This window comes from Protomyctophum parallelum (genome assembly GCF_964188405.1).
Source record: "Protomyctophum parallelum genome assembly, chromosome: 19".
Lineage (NCBI taxonomy): Eukaryota > Metazoa > Chordata > Actinopteri > Myctophiformes > Myctophidae > Protomyctophum > Protomyctophum parallelum.
Genome location: NC_139717.1, coordinates 20,297,138 through 20,314,626, shown reverse-complemented (window position 1 = coordinate 20,314,626; position 17,489 = coordinate 20,297,138). Strand labels below are relative to the sequence as shown.

Here is a 17,489-nt window from a genome sequence, read left to right as displayed (position 1 = left end):
CTGACGCGGCAAGCAAGAAATCCTTTAGTTCAAGTCAGTGCTTTTATCTCAGCGGACTGACCTCATGCTTCCCTCTATGCATGAGGAGTCCAAGCTGCTTCTTTTTCACCTGACAGGGGGGAATTTCCCCGGCCGGACGAAGCACGTGGGAGGAACACGTTATTCCGACCAGTTTCTTTCCTCTCCATCAGGCTGGCCAGGGGGAGGTGGTTTAGAGACCAGGATTACTGCACGTTTTTTGTGAGTGTACCTACCATAGGGGACACGGGGACAACATGCAAACTCCACACATAAAGGCCCTTTCGCCAACCCCCGCCAAATAATCAGACTTCCGATAAATATTGTGAAAATAGAAGATCTACAAGCTCACAACGCCTCGCTTGAATATCGTCTAAATGATGTATAGTTATCTTCAGCAAAAGGAAACAACAACACTATTGTACAAGATCTAACTTTAAAGGACAACTTTAGTTTTTTTCAACCAAGGTTCATGTTTTAGGTTGTTATTAGAGAAACTAAAAGGTGAGTGTTATTTTTTGTTCCATTTGCTGCTTTCTTTCGTTTTAGGGATTTTAGCTGTTTTTGACAGGGGGCGGGGGCATTCGAGCATGGGGCTAAATATGTATTTTTTTACAAAATATTATGGAGATTTTTTTTTTTATTATTTACTATAGCCCTAATAAACCCCAGGAAATTACATCTGGCCACAAATAAATCACAAGATCTACTGAATGTGAAGGTAGCCTACTGGGGGGAAGCCACACTGTGTGTCATAGGCTCAATGTCAGTTTGACACATTCAGTAGATCTCGTGATGTTTTGTGGCCAGATGAAATTTCCAGGGGTTTATTAGGACTATAGTAAATAATTAAAAAAGAAATCGCTATAAAATGTTGTAAAAAAATACATATTTAGTCCCATGCTCGAATGCCCCCGCCCCCCTGTCAAAAAGAGCTCAAATCCCTAAAACTAAAGAAAGCAGCAAATGAAAGAAAATGAACACTCACCTTTTAGTTTCTCTAATAACAACCTAAAACATGAACCTTGGTTGAAAAAAAGTTGTCCTTTAATTCACTGTTGTCTCTAGCAGACAGTAAAGGAATTCTGGACTGTTGGACAGACCATATCAGACCAAAATAAATAAATATACTAACTACAATTGCCCAACAATTAAGGTCTTAGGCTTAGATTGGGGTCTTACAGAGATCAAAAATAAAGAAATCTTACCAAACGTGAGTCGATGGCCTTATGCATATCAAATCAGGGCTTATTGATATTAAAAGCTGAACATATTACTGCTTTACTCAAGCCTCACCCAGACCAGACAAGTCAAAACTACAGTAGGCTAGTATAGTCTTTAAAAGTCGACCAACTTCCTTAATTACAAAATGCACTATGGCCATGTGTATTTTACTCAAATTAACCTTTTCTGAATCGCACCTTAAACTTATAGGGGAAGCCTGTGCAGAGAAGAGGGGATAATTGATGAAACAATTAAGCTTACACTTTTTGCAAGTAATCCATGTCGCCCGCCATCAAAAAGAACACATTTTACAAGCTAAAAACGCGTCGTAGAAAATGTTCTTTTTGGCCAACAATTGATCCACTCGATATAATGACCATGTGTCGGTCATCATCACAGAACGACAGCAAAGCAAACGGGCGTCTGTAGTTAAAACTCGCCCAACGTTACCTGCATGCGTGTCCTGAAGCCATTGAGCGATGTCATCGCGTTTAGGATATTCATAATTGCAAACTACATGTACAGTAATAAAGTACAGTAGTTCGTTGTAAAGCAGGTGGAATGAATCACCAACAACACAACCTGCTGCGCATCTGAGGAGGAGGAGGAAGCACTAGGGTCAGGGGTCAACAACAACAACACAGGTCAGGTGACCAACAGCATGACATCATGGGGTACCTGTCTGTCTGTCTGCCTGCCTGTCTGTCTGTCTGTCTGTCTGTCTGTCTGTCTGTCTGACCGACCGACCACATCTGGAAAGAATGCAGGAATTTGAATAATCAAATAATAAATCAAATTCATACAGCCACATTTAACAGTGCACCAAATAGAAAGTCCTAAAATTACACTACAATAACCTTTTTTCTTCATAATAAGAATAATCATCATCATCATAATTACAACAACAATTACTATAACAATCATTTTTCACTTAAGCCTACTTGAAACATGTATTATTATTGCATAGCTGCAAATAGGTAAGTGCACATACACATACACAAACACACACACACACACACACACACACACACACACACACACACACACACACACACACACACACACACACACACACACACACACACACACACACGCACACACACACATTGATGAAATAAACAAGTCTAATGCTTTATAGGGTCGTCCACTCACAGTTAACAGTTTTGTATTGAGTTTGTGCTTGAAATGTACTGTAATTATGCAAACTGTAATATTTAAATCAATCACACGCGCACACACACACACACACACACACACTATTTTGTAAGGTGTTTATTAAATGGAGAATATACAGTAATGTACAGTATGCTAAACTACAGCTATACAGTATAAACAGAGGCTGTTATATATACATCGATACAAAACAGATATAATCTTTCATTCTTTGACGCATACAGTAATGGGGTGCGGCAGTAGCTCTGGGGGGTATAGCTGGAAGGTTATCGGTTCCATTCCTGGCTTCTCCTGGATTTCTACTATAGTGTCCTTGAGCAAGACACATGCACCCCAAACTATACTCCTGATGAGCAGGCTGTGTGTGTGTGTGTGTGTGTGTGTGTGTGTGTGTGTGTGTGTGTGTGTGTGTGTGTGTGTGTGTGTGTGTGTGTGTGTGTGTGTGTGTGTGTGTGTGTGTGTGTGTGTGTGTGTGTGTGTATCTTGCGAGAATACAAGCATAGCTTATGTATGGTGTAAAAACATCATAAAAAACAATATATTTGACGGCACAGCATTATCAAAAATTCATGACGTTCATTTTAATTTATTTTTATTTTTATTTTTTATTTTAGGTTTTATCATGAGCTCATTTACATCCACACAACCTGAACTTTGAACATTCAGTGGATTTTCTGTGGTCTGGGGTTTTCTTTGCGTGTTCTGAAGCCTTTTGAGCTGCAAAGAAAACAGGCAAAATCCCTCAACAGTGACATCTGCTGGCAAATTGTCATGTCATAATGGGATTTGTGGACTGTTACACTACAGTCCACAGGCAAATCAGAGCACTTTTTTGTCTAATTTGTTATTCAGAAAACCCCAGACCAATTGTTGGTGCAATTGAGCTCAGAAAACCTTAAAAGAAAATAAGTAAAATTACAAAAACTTTATTTTGTATGTCACCAGACCTTTAACGCTATCATTGTTGTCCTTAAAGGAGCATTCAGTGATTTGGGTGATTTGGAAAACCCCCGGTCTGCCCCGGTAACAAGATGTGCAAATGATCATGATCATGATTGGCGGAAGGCCCCTCTCTATCCTGATTGGATGACGGCTGGGCCACCTATAGCCAAAAACTAAACTAACTGGGGACAGGGAGGAACTCCTTATATGGTCAGCACACTCTATAATAGGGAGGATCACAAGACAAAAAAAGAAGTGATATTTGAATTAGGTGAAATCACTGAATATAAAGTTGTTCGGCGAGAGTCTGTTTAGGAGATGATGACTCACTGATCATCAATGGAATGATATGCAATAATATAGACACAGCTCTTCAGCTATTAATTACAATTTGTCATTAATGGTGTTTTATCGTTACTTTTACATACATAAGTTGTCACCAGCCGAACATGTAAAAAATGTTAACCAACAAGAGTCCCCCAGGACTCTATTCTGCTAATATTTCCCACCAATTTACAATATACAATTTAGGCATTTAGCAGACGCTCTTAATCCAGAGCGATTTACAGTAAGTAAGAACAACACATGGTAATACATAAAATACATAGAAATAGCCATTAAGGATCATAAGCAAGCTATACCTAACATCCGTCTAACAGTAGGCTATAGAATATCTGTACTGAAATTATGAGTATGCACTATAGAATGCTAGGTAAAATGCTATTATTTTCGCCTTTGCATACGCCTGCAAGGTCGTCGAGGCTAGGGCAAGTGCTACGGAGAGTGCTGAGGGCTAAGGTGGAGTCTGCAGAGGTGAGTTTTCAGACTACAGCGGAGGATGTGATTACAGCGGAAGATTCAAATTTCTTTGCTGATCTGCCATTTCACACAAGCTTGTAGATCAGCCATTTTTGCTGAATGTTCGCCCCAGAATATAGGGACACTAGGGTGCAAGTGGTTAAATGTACTTTTTGTGTTAGTTAAATAATAAAAATAATATTTTTTTTGCAGTTTGAGACTTGGCTGGCCAGCGGCAGAGCCATAGAGTATAGACAGAGTTATGACAACTCAGTTCACTTCATGGGGCCAGTCCAATGGCTCTTCTACATAGACTTCTATTTGCGAATAGTGACAAAGGCCTGAACCGGAAGTTTTACAGAATGCATTGGAGTCTATAGGCTTTACAGTGACAAACGAGTTACATGACCGAGGTGTTTTCTGCCCCCTCAATGTTGTAACTAACTCTGTCTTACTCTATGGCTCTGGCCAGCCGCTAGATATGAGATTCCACCTTTAGAACCCAGCTGCCTCGCCCCACCACCATGCACCCACCCCCCCCTCCAGCACGTTGAAGGCTGTAGTGTATATAAGCTTCAGAAGTCCTCCAGTTCGGTTGGATAGACAAAGTTGTTGTTGAAGAGCTTGTAGGCCAGGAGCTGCCCTCCGAATATCATCATGACCAGACCTGAGCCTGCATGGAGGAGACAGAGCACAGGACGAAAGCAATGATGAGCGAGCGTACAACCCAAGTTCAGCACAAGGCCCAAAAATAATATTATGGTGGCACTCACCGGGACCCAAACGTAGCTAAATCTATAATGAACTGAACATAGTGAAAACTGGAAACTCAAATGAAACTACAGGTCTCCGCCAGGGCAGGTCAGGTCGTGGCCTCCTGGTGGCGCTATAATACGTAGGTCAATGTGAAACAGGCGCCATTTGTTCTTATGCCTTTGATGACAATTGGATGATTTGAGGCATTTTGTTCCAAAAATGTGTTTTGCAAAAATCCACCTGTTGGTGGCGCTATAACAGGCCAATGTGAAAAGGGTGGGATATACGGTATTCCTCAGCCTAGTAGGAAAGTGCGTGAAAGATTTCACGTACAGTAAATTCCTGTAGAGATGGTGTATAGCATGAGTAATGTAAAGAAATGGGTTTTGCTAAAATCCACCTGTGCGCTATAAGAGGCCAATGTGAAAAGGGTGGGACATATTCTTCAGCCTGGTAGGAAAGTCTTGCACGCTGCATTCATGATTTGAGGCTTTTTTTTCCAAAACGGGCCAATCCTGAAAACTTTGAAAGCCAATGTTATAGCCAATTAAAATGGAATCTGAAACATTGACTACATGACTGTAGAGATAGTGTGTAACGATTTGCGGGATGTTTGGACAGAATCTGGAGGAGTAATATCAAAAGAATTGTTTTACAAAAGTCGGCCTCCTGGTGGCGCTATGACAGGCACATTTGGGGCAGAGGTTCGTCGTTGTCATCCAGGGAGTGGGTATGCAAAGTTTGGCATCGACCGGACGCACGGACGGACGGACAGACAGACAGACAGACAGACAGACTTACCCAGAGCTATCCACCAGTGTTCAGCAGAAGGGAAGTCTGACATCACTGTGGACACAGAGAAAATAAATAATAAAATAATGACAGCATCTCCTATTCAGTGTGCGTGCGTGCGTGCGTGCGTGCGTGCGTGCGTGCGTGCGTGCGTGCGTGCGTGTGTGTGTGTGTGTGCGTGCGTGCCTGCCTGCCATGCATTTACATAAGGGCTGCAAATCTACCAATTATCCTTATCTTTAACTGGCCCCAGCAGGTCAAATTCAAAGGCCAGCATGACAACACTTCCTGAGCGTCACAATAAAGTTATATACTAACGGGTCCGTTACAAGGGTCAAGGCTGCAAATCCCATCAGCTGTTCTCTTCATCCACTTTGTACCAGCATACTCACGCATGCATGCGTGCATACGTGTGTGCGTGTGTGCATGCGCGTGTGCGCTCGCGTGTGTGTCCGGCCGTCCGTCCGTTAACGGCTAATCTCCCCACATTTTCCAGAACGGCCTGTTATAGCGCCACCATGAGGCAGCTTTTCACCATTTTAACCTATAACTGCACAGATCTGCGTGAAACGTTGCCTGCACACTCCCTAGAGGCCAAGGACAAACCTTTGACCTGCATTTTTCACATCTGCCTTTCATAACTCCACCAGGAGGCCGACTTTTGTAAAACACATTTTTTTTGTTATTACTCCTCCAGATTTTGTCCAAAAATCATTGCACGCAAATCGTTACATGCAGCATCTCTATAGTCATGTGTTCAAGACGGATCTGTTCCATATATCAGATTCCATCCTAATTGGCTAACATTGGCTTTCAAAGTTTGCAGGATTGGCCCGTTTTGAGCAAAAAGTATCTAATCATGGACGCAATCTTTCACACACTTTCCTACTAGGCTGAGGAATATATCCCACCGTTTTTACATTGGCCTGTTATAGCGCCACCAACAGGTGGATTTTTGCAAAACACATTTTTGGAACAAAATGCCTCAAATCATCCAATTTGGCATCAAAGGCGCAAGAAGAAATCACACCCTTTTCACATTGGCTTATTATAGCGCCACCAGGAGGCCACAACCTGACCTGCCCTGGTGGAGACCTGTGCCCCGAGGGGCACCTTTTCTTTGATGAGGCAGTATTCCTTTGTTTTGAAAATGTAAGGTTTTCTTAATTTGCTGAAAAATGTAGCCTATATATTTTTCCTTTCCTGACAAATGTACATTTTGGAGTTAGGTGGTTTCTTCCCGACAGCAGAGATACATGTATGTGCATGGGTTCAAGTACACACTTAATGTAGCCACATACTATACAGTACGAGGTTACGTTTATGGCTTAGGGTTGGAGTGCATATACTATTTTATACTATTTAGTATTTATATAGTATTTATATAGTATTTTCAGTGTGTCACAACACTGGTGCATAACATATTTCAGGCTCAGGTAAAACAACATTTTTTTTTTAAATCCCCAAAGTGTTGATATCCTCAGAAGTAGCCTACAGTATACGCAGAGATGGGCAGTATTTGAAATACATGTATTTGAAATACGTATTTGAAATACTTTTTTGTATTTTGTAATTTGTATTTCGCTGGGATGGAAGAAATGAGATGTATTTTGTATTTAGATACATTTTTTGACCCAGTATTTGTATTTTGTATCAAAATATATTTTCAATATATTTTGCCCATCAGAGATGGGCAGTATTTGAAATACACGTATTTGAAATACTTTTTTGTAATTTGTATTTCGATGGGGATGGAAGATGTATTTTGTATTTAGATACATTTTTTGACCCAGTATTTGTATTTTGTATCAAAATACATTTTCAATGTATTTTGCCCATCTCTGAGTATACGTGCGTGCGTGCGTGCGTCTCACCCGCCACAGTAGCCTACAGTACGTGCGTGTGTGCAGGCGTGCGTGCGTGCGTGCGTCTCACCCGCCACAGTAGCCTACAGTACGTGCGTGTGTGCGGGCGTGCGTGCGTGCGTGCGTCTCACCCGCCACAGTAGCCTACAGTACGTTCGTGCGTGTGTGCGGGCGTGCGTGCGTGCGTGCGTCTCACCCGCCACAGTAGCCTACAGTACGTGCGTGTGTGCGGGCGTGCGTGCGTGCGTGCGTCTCACCCGCCACAGTCATCGCTATGTGCAGCAGTGTGACAGTGATGGCGTAGTCCCACACCCACTCCTCCACGATCCAGGCAAACAGCAGGCCGCCCACCATGTACGTGACCTCCATGGAGATGACGCTGACTGTGGAGGGAACAAACACCGTCACAGGTGAAGGGCACGCGCTCTACTCAGGGAGACCCACTAAGTCCAGTCTCTGTGTAGCTGATGGGTGCAGATTCTTGAAGATCAATGGAAAACCTTTGGAAACAGGGGAATATCCGCACTCTCTTAATAAAGTTTGAGTTTCTGTATTTCATGAAATCACATGCAGCAGCAGTCCACATAGAGAAACGAACGCGTTTCGGCACGCAGGCCTTCCTCAGCGTTATAAAGAGAGAGAGAGAGATAAAAGAAGAGCAGAACAGAGGAGAGAAGGAGGAGAGGGGAAGCAGGACGTAGGCCTATATATATACAGCTGTATACCGCTAGCTGCACACATCATTCGACAACATATAAATGTTAAGTATGTGGACTTTTCTTGACATTTCTATGATGCACAAACTCGTCTTTGAAACGGCACCTTTAAGGACGTGCGCTATACCTTTTCTATCCCCGTCTGGCAGCCAACTCATCATGCACGTTGTCGTGCACACACACGCACGCACACACGCTAACGTTTCTAAAATATCATGGACAGTAGGCTACGTATACACACCGCATGACGCTAATGTTCAAAACATCATACCTGCTGCTACCACACATGCCATCTTTATTTTACATCAGTATATGTAAGGTTTTTCCCACTCAAATGGTACCTCGTCAGATAATCCCCACATATCCTACAACAACTTCTGTGAACAGACTTCACTGTAGTAGCTTTTCATAAATTATATTTGTTACACCTGTAAACCTACTGATGTGACAAATAAAGCAGGTTCTTCTGACCCTGTGATTGCGATACGTACAAGCATGCATGCCGGTTATGATAACCCCTTTCCAACGCGGTCCACTGGTGTTTTAAATATTCATCTATCAATGATCATGTACTAACTAAGCAGTCATATCAAACCATCTGTCTCTCTCACCGTCTAGGACCGATTTGGGTAAAGCACACCAGATTGTGCTGGTGTGCATGCAGTTCATTACATGAATAAACAGACAGAGGAGACAGGTTCTCAATGTAGGGTCCGTGGACCCCCAGGGGTCCTTGAGGGGGTGACATCATCATCATCATCATACCCAGAAGTTATGCGGGAACGCCCACTGAAAACTATACTTTCTGGCCTTGACAGCCTCCAGAAACAGAAAAGTCCTATCTGATTGCATCAAACGACGTTAAACTACGTTAAAGATGGAGTGCCACAATTTAGGGTATTTAAGGGTACTTTGTATTTAGGGTTTCTTCCTGGAGGATGAACCCTTGACAGTCAAATGAAAGGCCAATGAAATAAACAGTAATATATAGTGACATCACACTATCAGCCCCTCCCCTAACCCCTCCCTCTTTATCATACATAGCTGTGGGTGCGGCTTCAGTTCAGGTGGATCACCGCCCATCACCACCCACCAGGCAAACCAGGCATACTTAATGAACTGTGGGCGTGCCCACATAAACACTGTATACTTTTTTGAAAATAAATATACCTCATTATATAACAATAAGACCTGATGATCATGTTTTGGGGTGGAAAAAAATCAAGGCACTCCATCTTTAAATTCACTTTGCCACTCACTTTATGCATGCGCATCTACTGTGGCAACCAAATAGACCCTTGTAGGGGCTGTAACTCAGAGAGTGTGCAAATGGATTCTGCCATTCGGTGCCATTTGCACACTCTCAGAGGTCGTTCATTTGATTGCGGTTCCAGAGATCGTATCAAAAGTCGGTCTGATTCGTATCAAACTGGAGGTTGCTTTTCCCTGAAATGAAAAGGGTTTAAAATGACTGGACCAAAGTGACCCATCGGAAAAAAGGCCCAAAACTCACCCAGGTACTTGGGGTTCTGCCATGACGGCGGTGTCGTGTAGTCAAACGGAGCCAGTAAGCTGTCAACCTCGTGCACTCTGTTGAACACACACACACGCGCACCCACACGAGCGCGCACACAGTAATATGTCAACATATGCATTAAACAAACCAAAGTTCTAACCTTGCGTCACCAGTGCTTTCCACCTCGGAGGAAAGCCATGTTCTGTCTTCCAAAATCGCCGCGTGAACCAGTCTGGACCGGATGGTAAAATGTGTCATGTTTGGAGTCACTGATTTGTATAGTCATCAGGCAGGAAACCACAACCGGAATAAGAAATACCCCAAAAAAGTCCCCGCGACCATAATTTTAGTGCCGCCTATATACCCAATAAAATAGAATTCCCCCCGTGGGATAACAAAGGTATACAGACGCTAAATAGTCTTCATAAAAATGAATATTTAAAAAAGATCTGCTAAACTACGCTGCATCAAGGATTTTATCGGGTAGGCCCTCAAATTATGATCACGGGAATTATTTCAGGGTACTTCTGATTCCGCCTTGTTGACTAATCACTGACTATACAACAGCGTGACGTAAATTAGCATCCGCTCCGACCCGATAATATCACCCGAAAAGGAATGCTGCCCATGCTACCAAAAGTTCACACCATATATACACCTGCACAATTGTGCCATATTTTATGTGCACGTGCACGCATGCATAATAGGCTACATGTTTGATGTGCATCTATACCTGAGCACTCCGATGCAGACACTGACCACAATGTAGTACAGAGAGTAGAAGGTCACCATGCACATCAAGAGGTTCTGCAGGACGACCTGTGAGGAGAGGACGACAAACAGCGTCCAAACATTTAGGTCAGTCCAGAAATGTCCCCCTCCACATTATATGGCCTATAGAGCAGTGGTTCCCAAACCTTTTCGCGTCAAGGACCCCCAAATCCCCTAGGGTAGGTACCCTCACAAAAACATGCAGTGATCCTGGTCTCTAAACCGCCTCCCCCTGGCCAGCCGGGGCGCCTGATGGAGGGGAAAGGAACTGGTTGGAATAACGTGTTCCTTCCACGCGCTACGTCCAACCAGGGAAACTCCCCCCTGTCAGGTGTAAAGGAGCAACTTGGACACTCAAGCATGAAGGAAGCATGAGTTCAAGTCCGTTGCTCTCCCCAGGTTGGCGGAGGGTGTGTAGAGCCCAGGATCACATTAGATGATTGACACAGGGGTGAAAAATGGGTTACAAAATCGTGGGATAATTTTTTTTTTTTTTTTTTTAGGGCCCCCAAATCAACATTTATTAGGTCACGGACCCCCCATTTGAAAACATATGCCAATGACCCCGATAAAGGATGATTTTTACGGCTCTAGCAGTGATTCTGAAACATATTAATTTCATGGACCCCCAGTTTCACACGCATTATGCTATACGGACCCCCGATTTAATGGCATTTCTATCTCTGGTACCCCAATTTATATTGTAAAACCACTGTTAATTTAACTCTGAGACTGTACAAATGGAACCAAATGGACCCATTTGTACAATCTCTGAGTTACAGACCCATAAGGGTCCATTTGGTTCCTTATATCTCTAATTGAGCTAGGTACCCCCTGGAACTCCCTCAAGTAGGGGAGAGCTGCCAAGGATGTAACACTTTGCACGTTTCATTGAGTTGTGCAATGTTATACAACCCTAAACTAATTTTAGAATACACTCTGTAATGAAGACAGCTGACTGAACAATAAATATTACATATAATGGTATTGAATGGTATGGCGTGTGTTACAATTGGCTCTCCCCTACCCCTGGGGGTCCCCGGACCCCACTTTGGGAACCCATGCTATAGAGGGTATGCGCAATTGGCCATGCCTAAAGTGAACGGGACATTGAGTGGCAAATCGAGTGGCAAAGTGAGTTTAAAGGTACATTCAGTGATTTCACTTAATTCAAATATCACTTATTTTTTGTTTTGTTGTGATAATCCTCTCTACTATAGAGCGTGCTGACCATATAAGGAGTTCCTCCCTGTCCCCAGTTAACCCCTGGGGTCAAAACCCCTCTCTATCCAGTCAGGATAGAGAGGGGCCATCCGCCAATCATGATCGAGCGGGGGCGGGCTTTGGTGTGTGTGCTGTTGGCCTGTTGCGTGTCCCCCCCCCACTGTAGTGCGTGCATGTGCACATCTTGTTACCGGGGCGGACCGGGCAGTTTTCCAAATCACCCAAATCACTGAATGCTCCTTTAATGCAATCAGATAGGACTTTTCTGTTTGGATGCATGCGCTGGAGGCCAGAAAGTAGGTTTTTTTGCCACTCGGTATAGGCATTCCTGTTTGATGATGATGTCACGCGCATATCCTCTATAGGAAACTTTCTAGGTGTGTTATGTTAGCTTTCGAGAATTTAGAATATAAACGTGTCGAAATCGAAGAACATCAAGGTTTACTGAACAAACAGTGCACTGCAGCAGCCCAGTTTCCTTGTGGTAAGAGACAGGAGTTGTCCGTCCTGAGATTGGGAGGACGGGGGTTTGTTCAATCCATACCAGATTCACACTCAAGAGTATAGGATTAGGAACATAAAAAAGGTAGCCGATGCCTCGCTGCTTTGGTACCCCACGCATCAAGGGTTGGATGTTCCTGTGACATAAAGGCGTCCTTTGATGAATTGAAAATGGTGGGCCCTATTGTAAACAAGTGTAATGCTTTATGGTGTCGTCCACTCACAGTTAACAGTTGTTGTATTGAGTTGTACTTGAAATGTACTGTGATTCTGCAAACTGTTAATAAATCAATCAATCAATCAATCAATAAATCAATCAAGTCCTGGGGGGGGGGGGGGGGGGGTGTACAGTATACATCAAGCTGCCTCACACAATGGACAGTGAGTACAAAAAGTACTCAATTGTTTTACTTAAGTAAAAGTAACAATACTGCAATTTTAGAACTAGGCTACTTTGTTACATGTAAAAGCACGGAATTGAAAATGTACTTGAGTAAAAGTACAGTAGTATCGGTATCAAAATGTACTTAAAGTACTAAAAGTAAAAGTACTCATTGTTCAGAATGTGCCATTTCACAAGTTCAAAATGTTTACAAAATCTATTGAAAATAGCAGATCTATAGCAGATCTATAGCAGATCTCACAGCTTGTATAGATCGGCTATTTTCAAATGGCCGAAATGTTTAATGTATTTTTTCTAATCAAAATTAAAATCTAAAAAGTAACCAGTAACTAAAGTTTTCAAATAATTCTAGTTGTTTTCAAATAATTCTAGTGTACTCAGTTACTTTCCACCACTGACAATGGATACAGGACAGTAAACCAGCATTCTGTAGTTCAATGGAATGTTAAAGGTTTCATTACCTTCATTTTCATTTTCATTTCATTTTCATTTCATTTTCATTTCATTTTCATTTCATTTTCATTTCATTTTCATTTTCATTTCATTTTCATTTCATTTTCATTTCGTTCATGACCTCGATTACACCCACACAACCTGAACTTTGAACATTCAGTGGGCTATCCGTGGTCTGGGGTTTTCTCTGAATAAGCATTTTGAGCTGCATTGAAAACAGGCAAAATCCCTAAACGGTGACATCTGCTGGCAAATTGTTATGTCATACAGAATGAGATTTGTGGATGTGGACTAATTATATATATTAAGAAAAACAACAGACTTGTATTATTATTGTTCCATCTTCCCCTCTCTCTGTCCCACTGTCGCAAAAATGCTTGTTCAGGGAGGTAAACATTAATTGGGTCTCTGCTGTCTTGTGAAACCGTGTTTGTGTTGTGATTTGGCACTAAAATACAATTGAATTGAATTGAATTGAATTGAATTGAATTGAATTGAATTGAATTGAATTGAATTGAATTGAATTGAATTGAATTGAATTGAATTGAATTGAATTGAATTGAATTGTGAAATCTTATCTATTACAGTGTCAGAGTTGTAGCTATAAAGACGTCTAAAACAAACCTAAATTTGGAATCTATGTCCAGAAAGCCATGAGGAAGTGGGTGTGTCCGAAAGCAGGAAAGAGGCTGAGCTGCTGTTAATACCCTCAGAGAGTTGCAGTGAACATCTTAGTTAGCTTCCTGGCAGCTCTGATCCATAGCTCTAAATGACCATGGACCCCCCCAGTGAGTAAACATCTTAGTTAGCTTCCTGGCAGCTCTGGTCCATAGCTCTAAATGACCATGGACCCCCCCAGAGAGTAAACCTCTTAGTTAGCTTCCTGGCAGCTCTGGTCCATAGCTCTAAATGACCATGGACCCCCCCCCCCCCCAGAGAGTAAACCTCTTAGTTAGCTTCCTGGCAGCTCTGGTCCATAGCTCTAAATGACCATGGACCCCCCCAGTGAGTAAACCTCTTAGTTAGCTTCCTGGCAGCTCTGGTCCATAGCTCTAAATGACCATGGACCCCCCCCCCCCAGAGAGTAAACCTCTTAGTTAGCTTCCTGGCAGCTCTGGTCCATAGCTCTAAATGACCATGGACCCCCCCCCCCAGAGAGTAAACATCTTAGTTAGCTTCCTGGCAGCTCTGGTCCATAGCTCTAAATGACCATGGACCCCCCCCCCCCAGAGAGTAAACCTCTTAGTTAGCTTCCTGGCAGCTCTGGTCCATAGCTCTAAATGACCATGGACCCCCCCAGTGAGTAAACCTCTTAGTTAGCTTCCTGGCAGCTCTGGTCCATAGCTCTAAATGACCATGGACCCCCCCCCCCCCCCCAGAGAGTAAACCTCTTAGTTAGCTTCCTGGCAGCTCTGGTCCATAGCTCTAAATGACCATGGACCCCCCCCCAGAGAGTAAACATCTTAGTTAGCTTCCTGGCAGCTCTGGTCCATAGCTCTAAATGACCATGGACCCCCCTCCCCCCCCTGAGAGTAAACATCTTAGTTAGCTTCCTGGCAGCTCTGGTCCATAGCTCTAAATGACCATGGACCCCCCCCAGAGAGTAAACATCTTAGTTAGCTTCCTGGCAGCTCTGGTCCATAGCTCTAAATGACCATGGACCCCCCCCCCCCCCCCAGAGAGTAAACATCTTAGTTAGCTTCCTGGCAGCTCTGGTCCATAGCTCTAAATGACCATGGACCCCCCCCCCCCCTCCCCCCCAGAGAGTAAACATCTTAGTTAGCTTCCTGGCAGCTCTGGTCCACAGCTCTAAATGACCATGGACCCCCTCCGAGAGTTGCAGTAAACACCTTAGTTAGCTTCCTATAAATGCCACGGAGCAGAGCTAGCTTCCTTGCTATACATTTGCGTTCCGCAGCCTATAGGTTGTTGCTGAAAACGCTGTAATCGTCACACATTATTTTCTCCGCCAGGCCGAAGGCATGGGGGGAGAGTATGTTTTGCACTCCGTCCGTCCGTGTGTCCGTGTGTCCGTCCGTGTGTGTGTCCGTGAGCAGCTAATCTCGGCCACCGTTAACCCGGTCGATGCCATATTTTGCACACACACTCCCTGGATGCCAACGATGAACCTCTGCCCCAAACTTTCCAGAACGGCCTGTTATAGCGCCACCAGGAGGCCGCTTTGTGCAAAACAAGTTTTTGCACAGTACACCTACAGATTTTGTCTAAACATCACGCAAATTGGTACACAGTCTCTCTAGAGCCATTCAACAAAACGGGTCTTTCAGATTTCTCAGACTCCATCCTGATTGGTTAAGATTGGCTTCCAAAGTTCACAGGAGTGCTCAGTTTCAAACAAAATGCTGCAAATCATGAACACATCGCGTGATTTCCGTGAAATTGTGCACGCACATTCCCACTAGGCCGAGGAAGAAATCCCACATGAACAATTTCAACTCAGCCTCAAGGTGGCGCTATAACTGGCCGAAAAGTGTTTTTACCTCTAACTGCACGGATCTGTGGATAACTTTGTATGCCAACTCCCTAGTTTACTTTTGTTGCCCTTTTATCCAACCACCAGATGAAGGCAAGCTGCAATGTCCTACATTCCTATCCTGGTGGAGACCTGTGCCCAGAAGGGCACTTTTTCTAGTTGGTTTTCTGCACTACTTGGAGCATTGAGGCATGTTTTTCTTTCTTTCTTTCTTTTCTTTCTTCTTTGAATATTGTCAGTGTTTTGGGCAGTTTAATATCCTTGATGTCATGAGTTATTTGCTAACATGTTCCACGACCACTTTCCACCTGGCGTTGAAATGGGCATGCCTTTATAGGTGAAATGTAAGAAAGAAAGAAATAAATACTTTTTCTGCAATGAACTATACAACAACATAAGCACTGTATGCACTCAACGACTTGCACGACAACGCCCCGCATTCTGGGGGGGGGGGACACATCAGAAATAGCCGAGCTTGTAGATATGCGATTTCTGTCCGAAGAGAGTGTTTAGATAAGGAAACAAGTGCAGCAGACTCAGTACTGTAGTACACAAGAGTCAACTCGGGTCCGTCTCAGTTCTCACAAAGTAATAAACACCTCTCTCATGCTTCTCAGAGGCACGCTTGTGGGGCAAGCACGTTATGACTGAGCTATAGGCCCATATACACACGGCACCGTCCGGGACATATAAATATCTACTCTACTACAACGAACCTTCTATACGTTCTTACCCAGGTGTCACTGGGAGCGGTCTTGAGGGAGAGGGGCCCATGGCGCTTTATGAGGGTAAATCCAAAACAGCGGCAGCAGTAGTCCAACAACATGAATGGCTGCTGAGAGAATGCATGAGTGGCCCTTATTATCCCCCATGTGTGTGTGTGTGTGTGTGTGTGTGTGTGTGTGTGTGTGTGTGTGTGTGTGTGTGTGTGTGTGGTGCTACGGCCAGGATTAGTGGGAATGGGATTACTAACAAGTAAACCCCAGAGGGGATAATAGCAGGTGAAGCGCACGCACGCACGCACGCATGAACGCACACACACACACACACACACACACACACACACACACACACACACACACACACACACACACACACACACACACACACACACACACACACACACACACTCTCTCTCTCTCTCTCTCTCTCTCTCTCTCTCTCAAGCAAAGGATGTAGTGTTTTAATAGTCCAATTTTACAGACTATTATTTCTCCATCAATTCCTTCCCTTCTCCATTTGTACCTGTGCCCAGCTTCCATGCTTTTATGACTTTATCTATGTGTTACTTTGTAGGGGCGGCGGTGGCTCAGGGGTAGAGTGCCTGGATGGCAACCGTAAGGTTGCCAGTTCGAACCCGGGCTCCCCCAGAGTTACTGTCGAAGTGTCCTTGAGCAAGACACTGAACCCCTAATTGATCCCGATGTGCTAGTTGGTGCCTTGCATGGTTTCCGCTGCCATCGGTGTATGAATGTGTGTGTGAATGGGTGAATGTAATGCACAATCTCTGTAAAGCGCCTTGGATAAAGGTGCTATATAAATGCACCATTTGTAGTCGTACCGTTCATCTCAAGAGAAAACAGTCAAAGTCAAAACATTCAAAGCCTTTTCAAATAAATGTTAGTTTGACATAATGTGGCCACTAGATGGCAGCATAGTCATATTAGTGCTACAAGAGCCTTGCTAGTAGAGCAGTGGTTCTCAAAGTGTGGTCCTTTATTCTTAGACTATTCCAAAATATTCATATTATTATTAATAATAATAATAATAATAATAATAATAAGCTGCTTCACGGTGCGACCCCTTGTGAGCTTGTAGATCGTCTAATTAAAAAAGTATATAT

At 43.5% G+C, this 17,489-nt stretch overlaps 1 protein-coding gene across 1 annotated transcript; it reads right to left on the bottom strand.

Moving 5' to 3' along the window:
* Positions 1–4,730: 4,730 nt before the first annotated feature.
* On the bottom strand, positions 4,731–16,472 carry tmem244 (transmembrane protein 244; the record flags this gene model as incomplete). Its single annotated transcript, XM_083789927.1, has 6 exons — positions 4,731–4,828; positions 5,713–5,757; positions 7,826–7,951; positions 9,798–9,874; positions 10,534–10,619; positions 16,380–16,472. 6 exons carry the CDS (start codon positions 16,470–16,472, stop codon positions 4,731–4,733), a joined length of 525 nt encoding a protein of 174 aa, XP_083646053.1.
* Between the last annotated feature and the right edge of the window lie 1,017 nt (positions 16,473–17,489).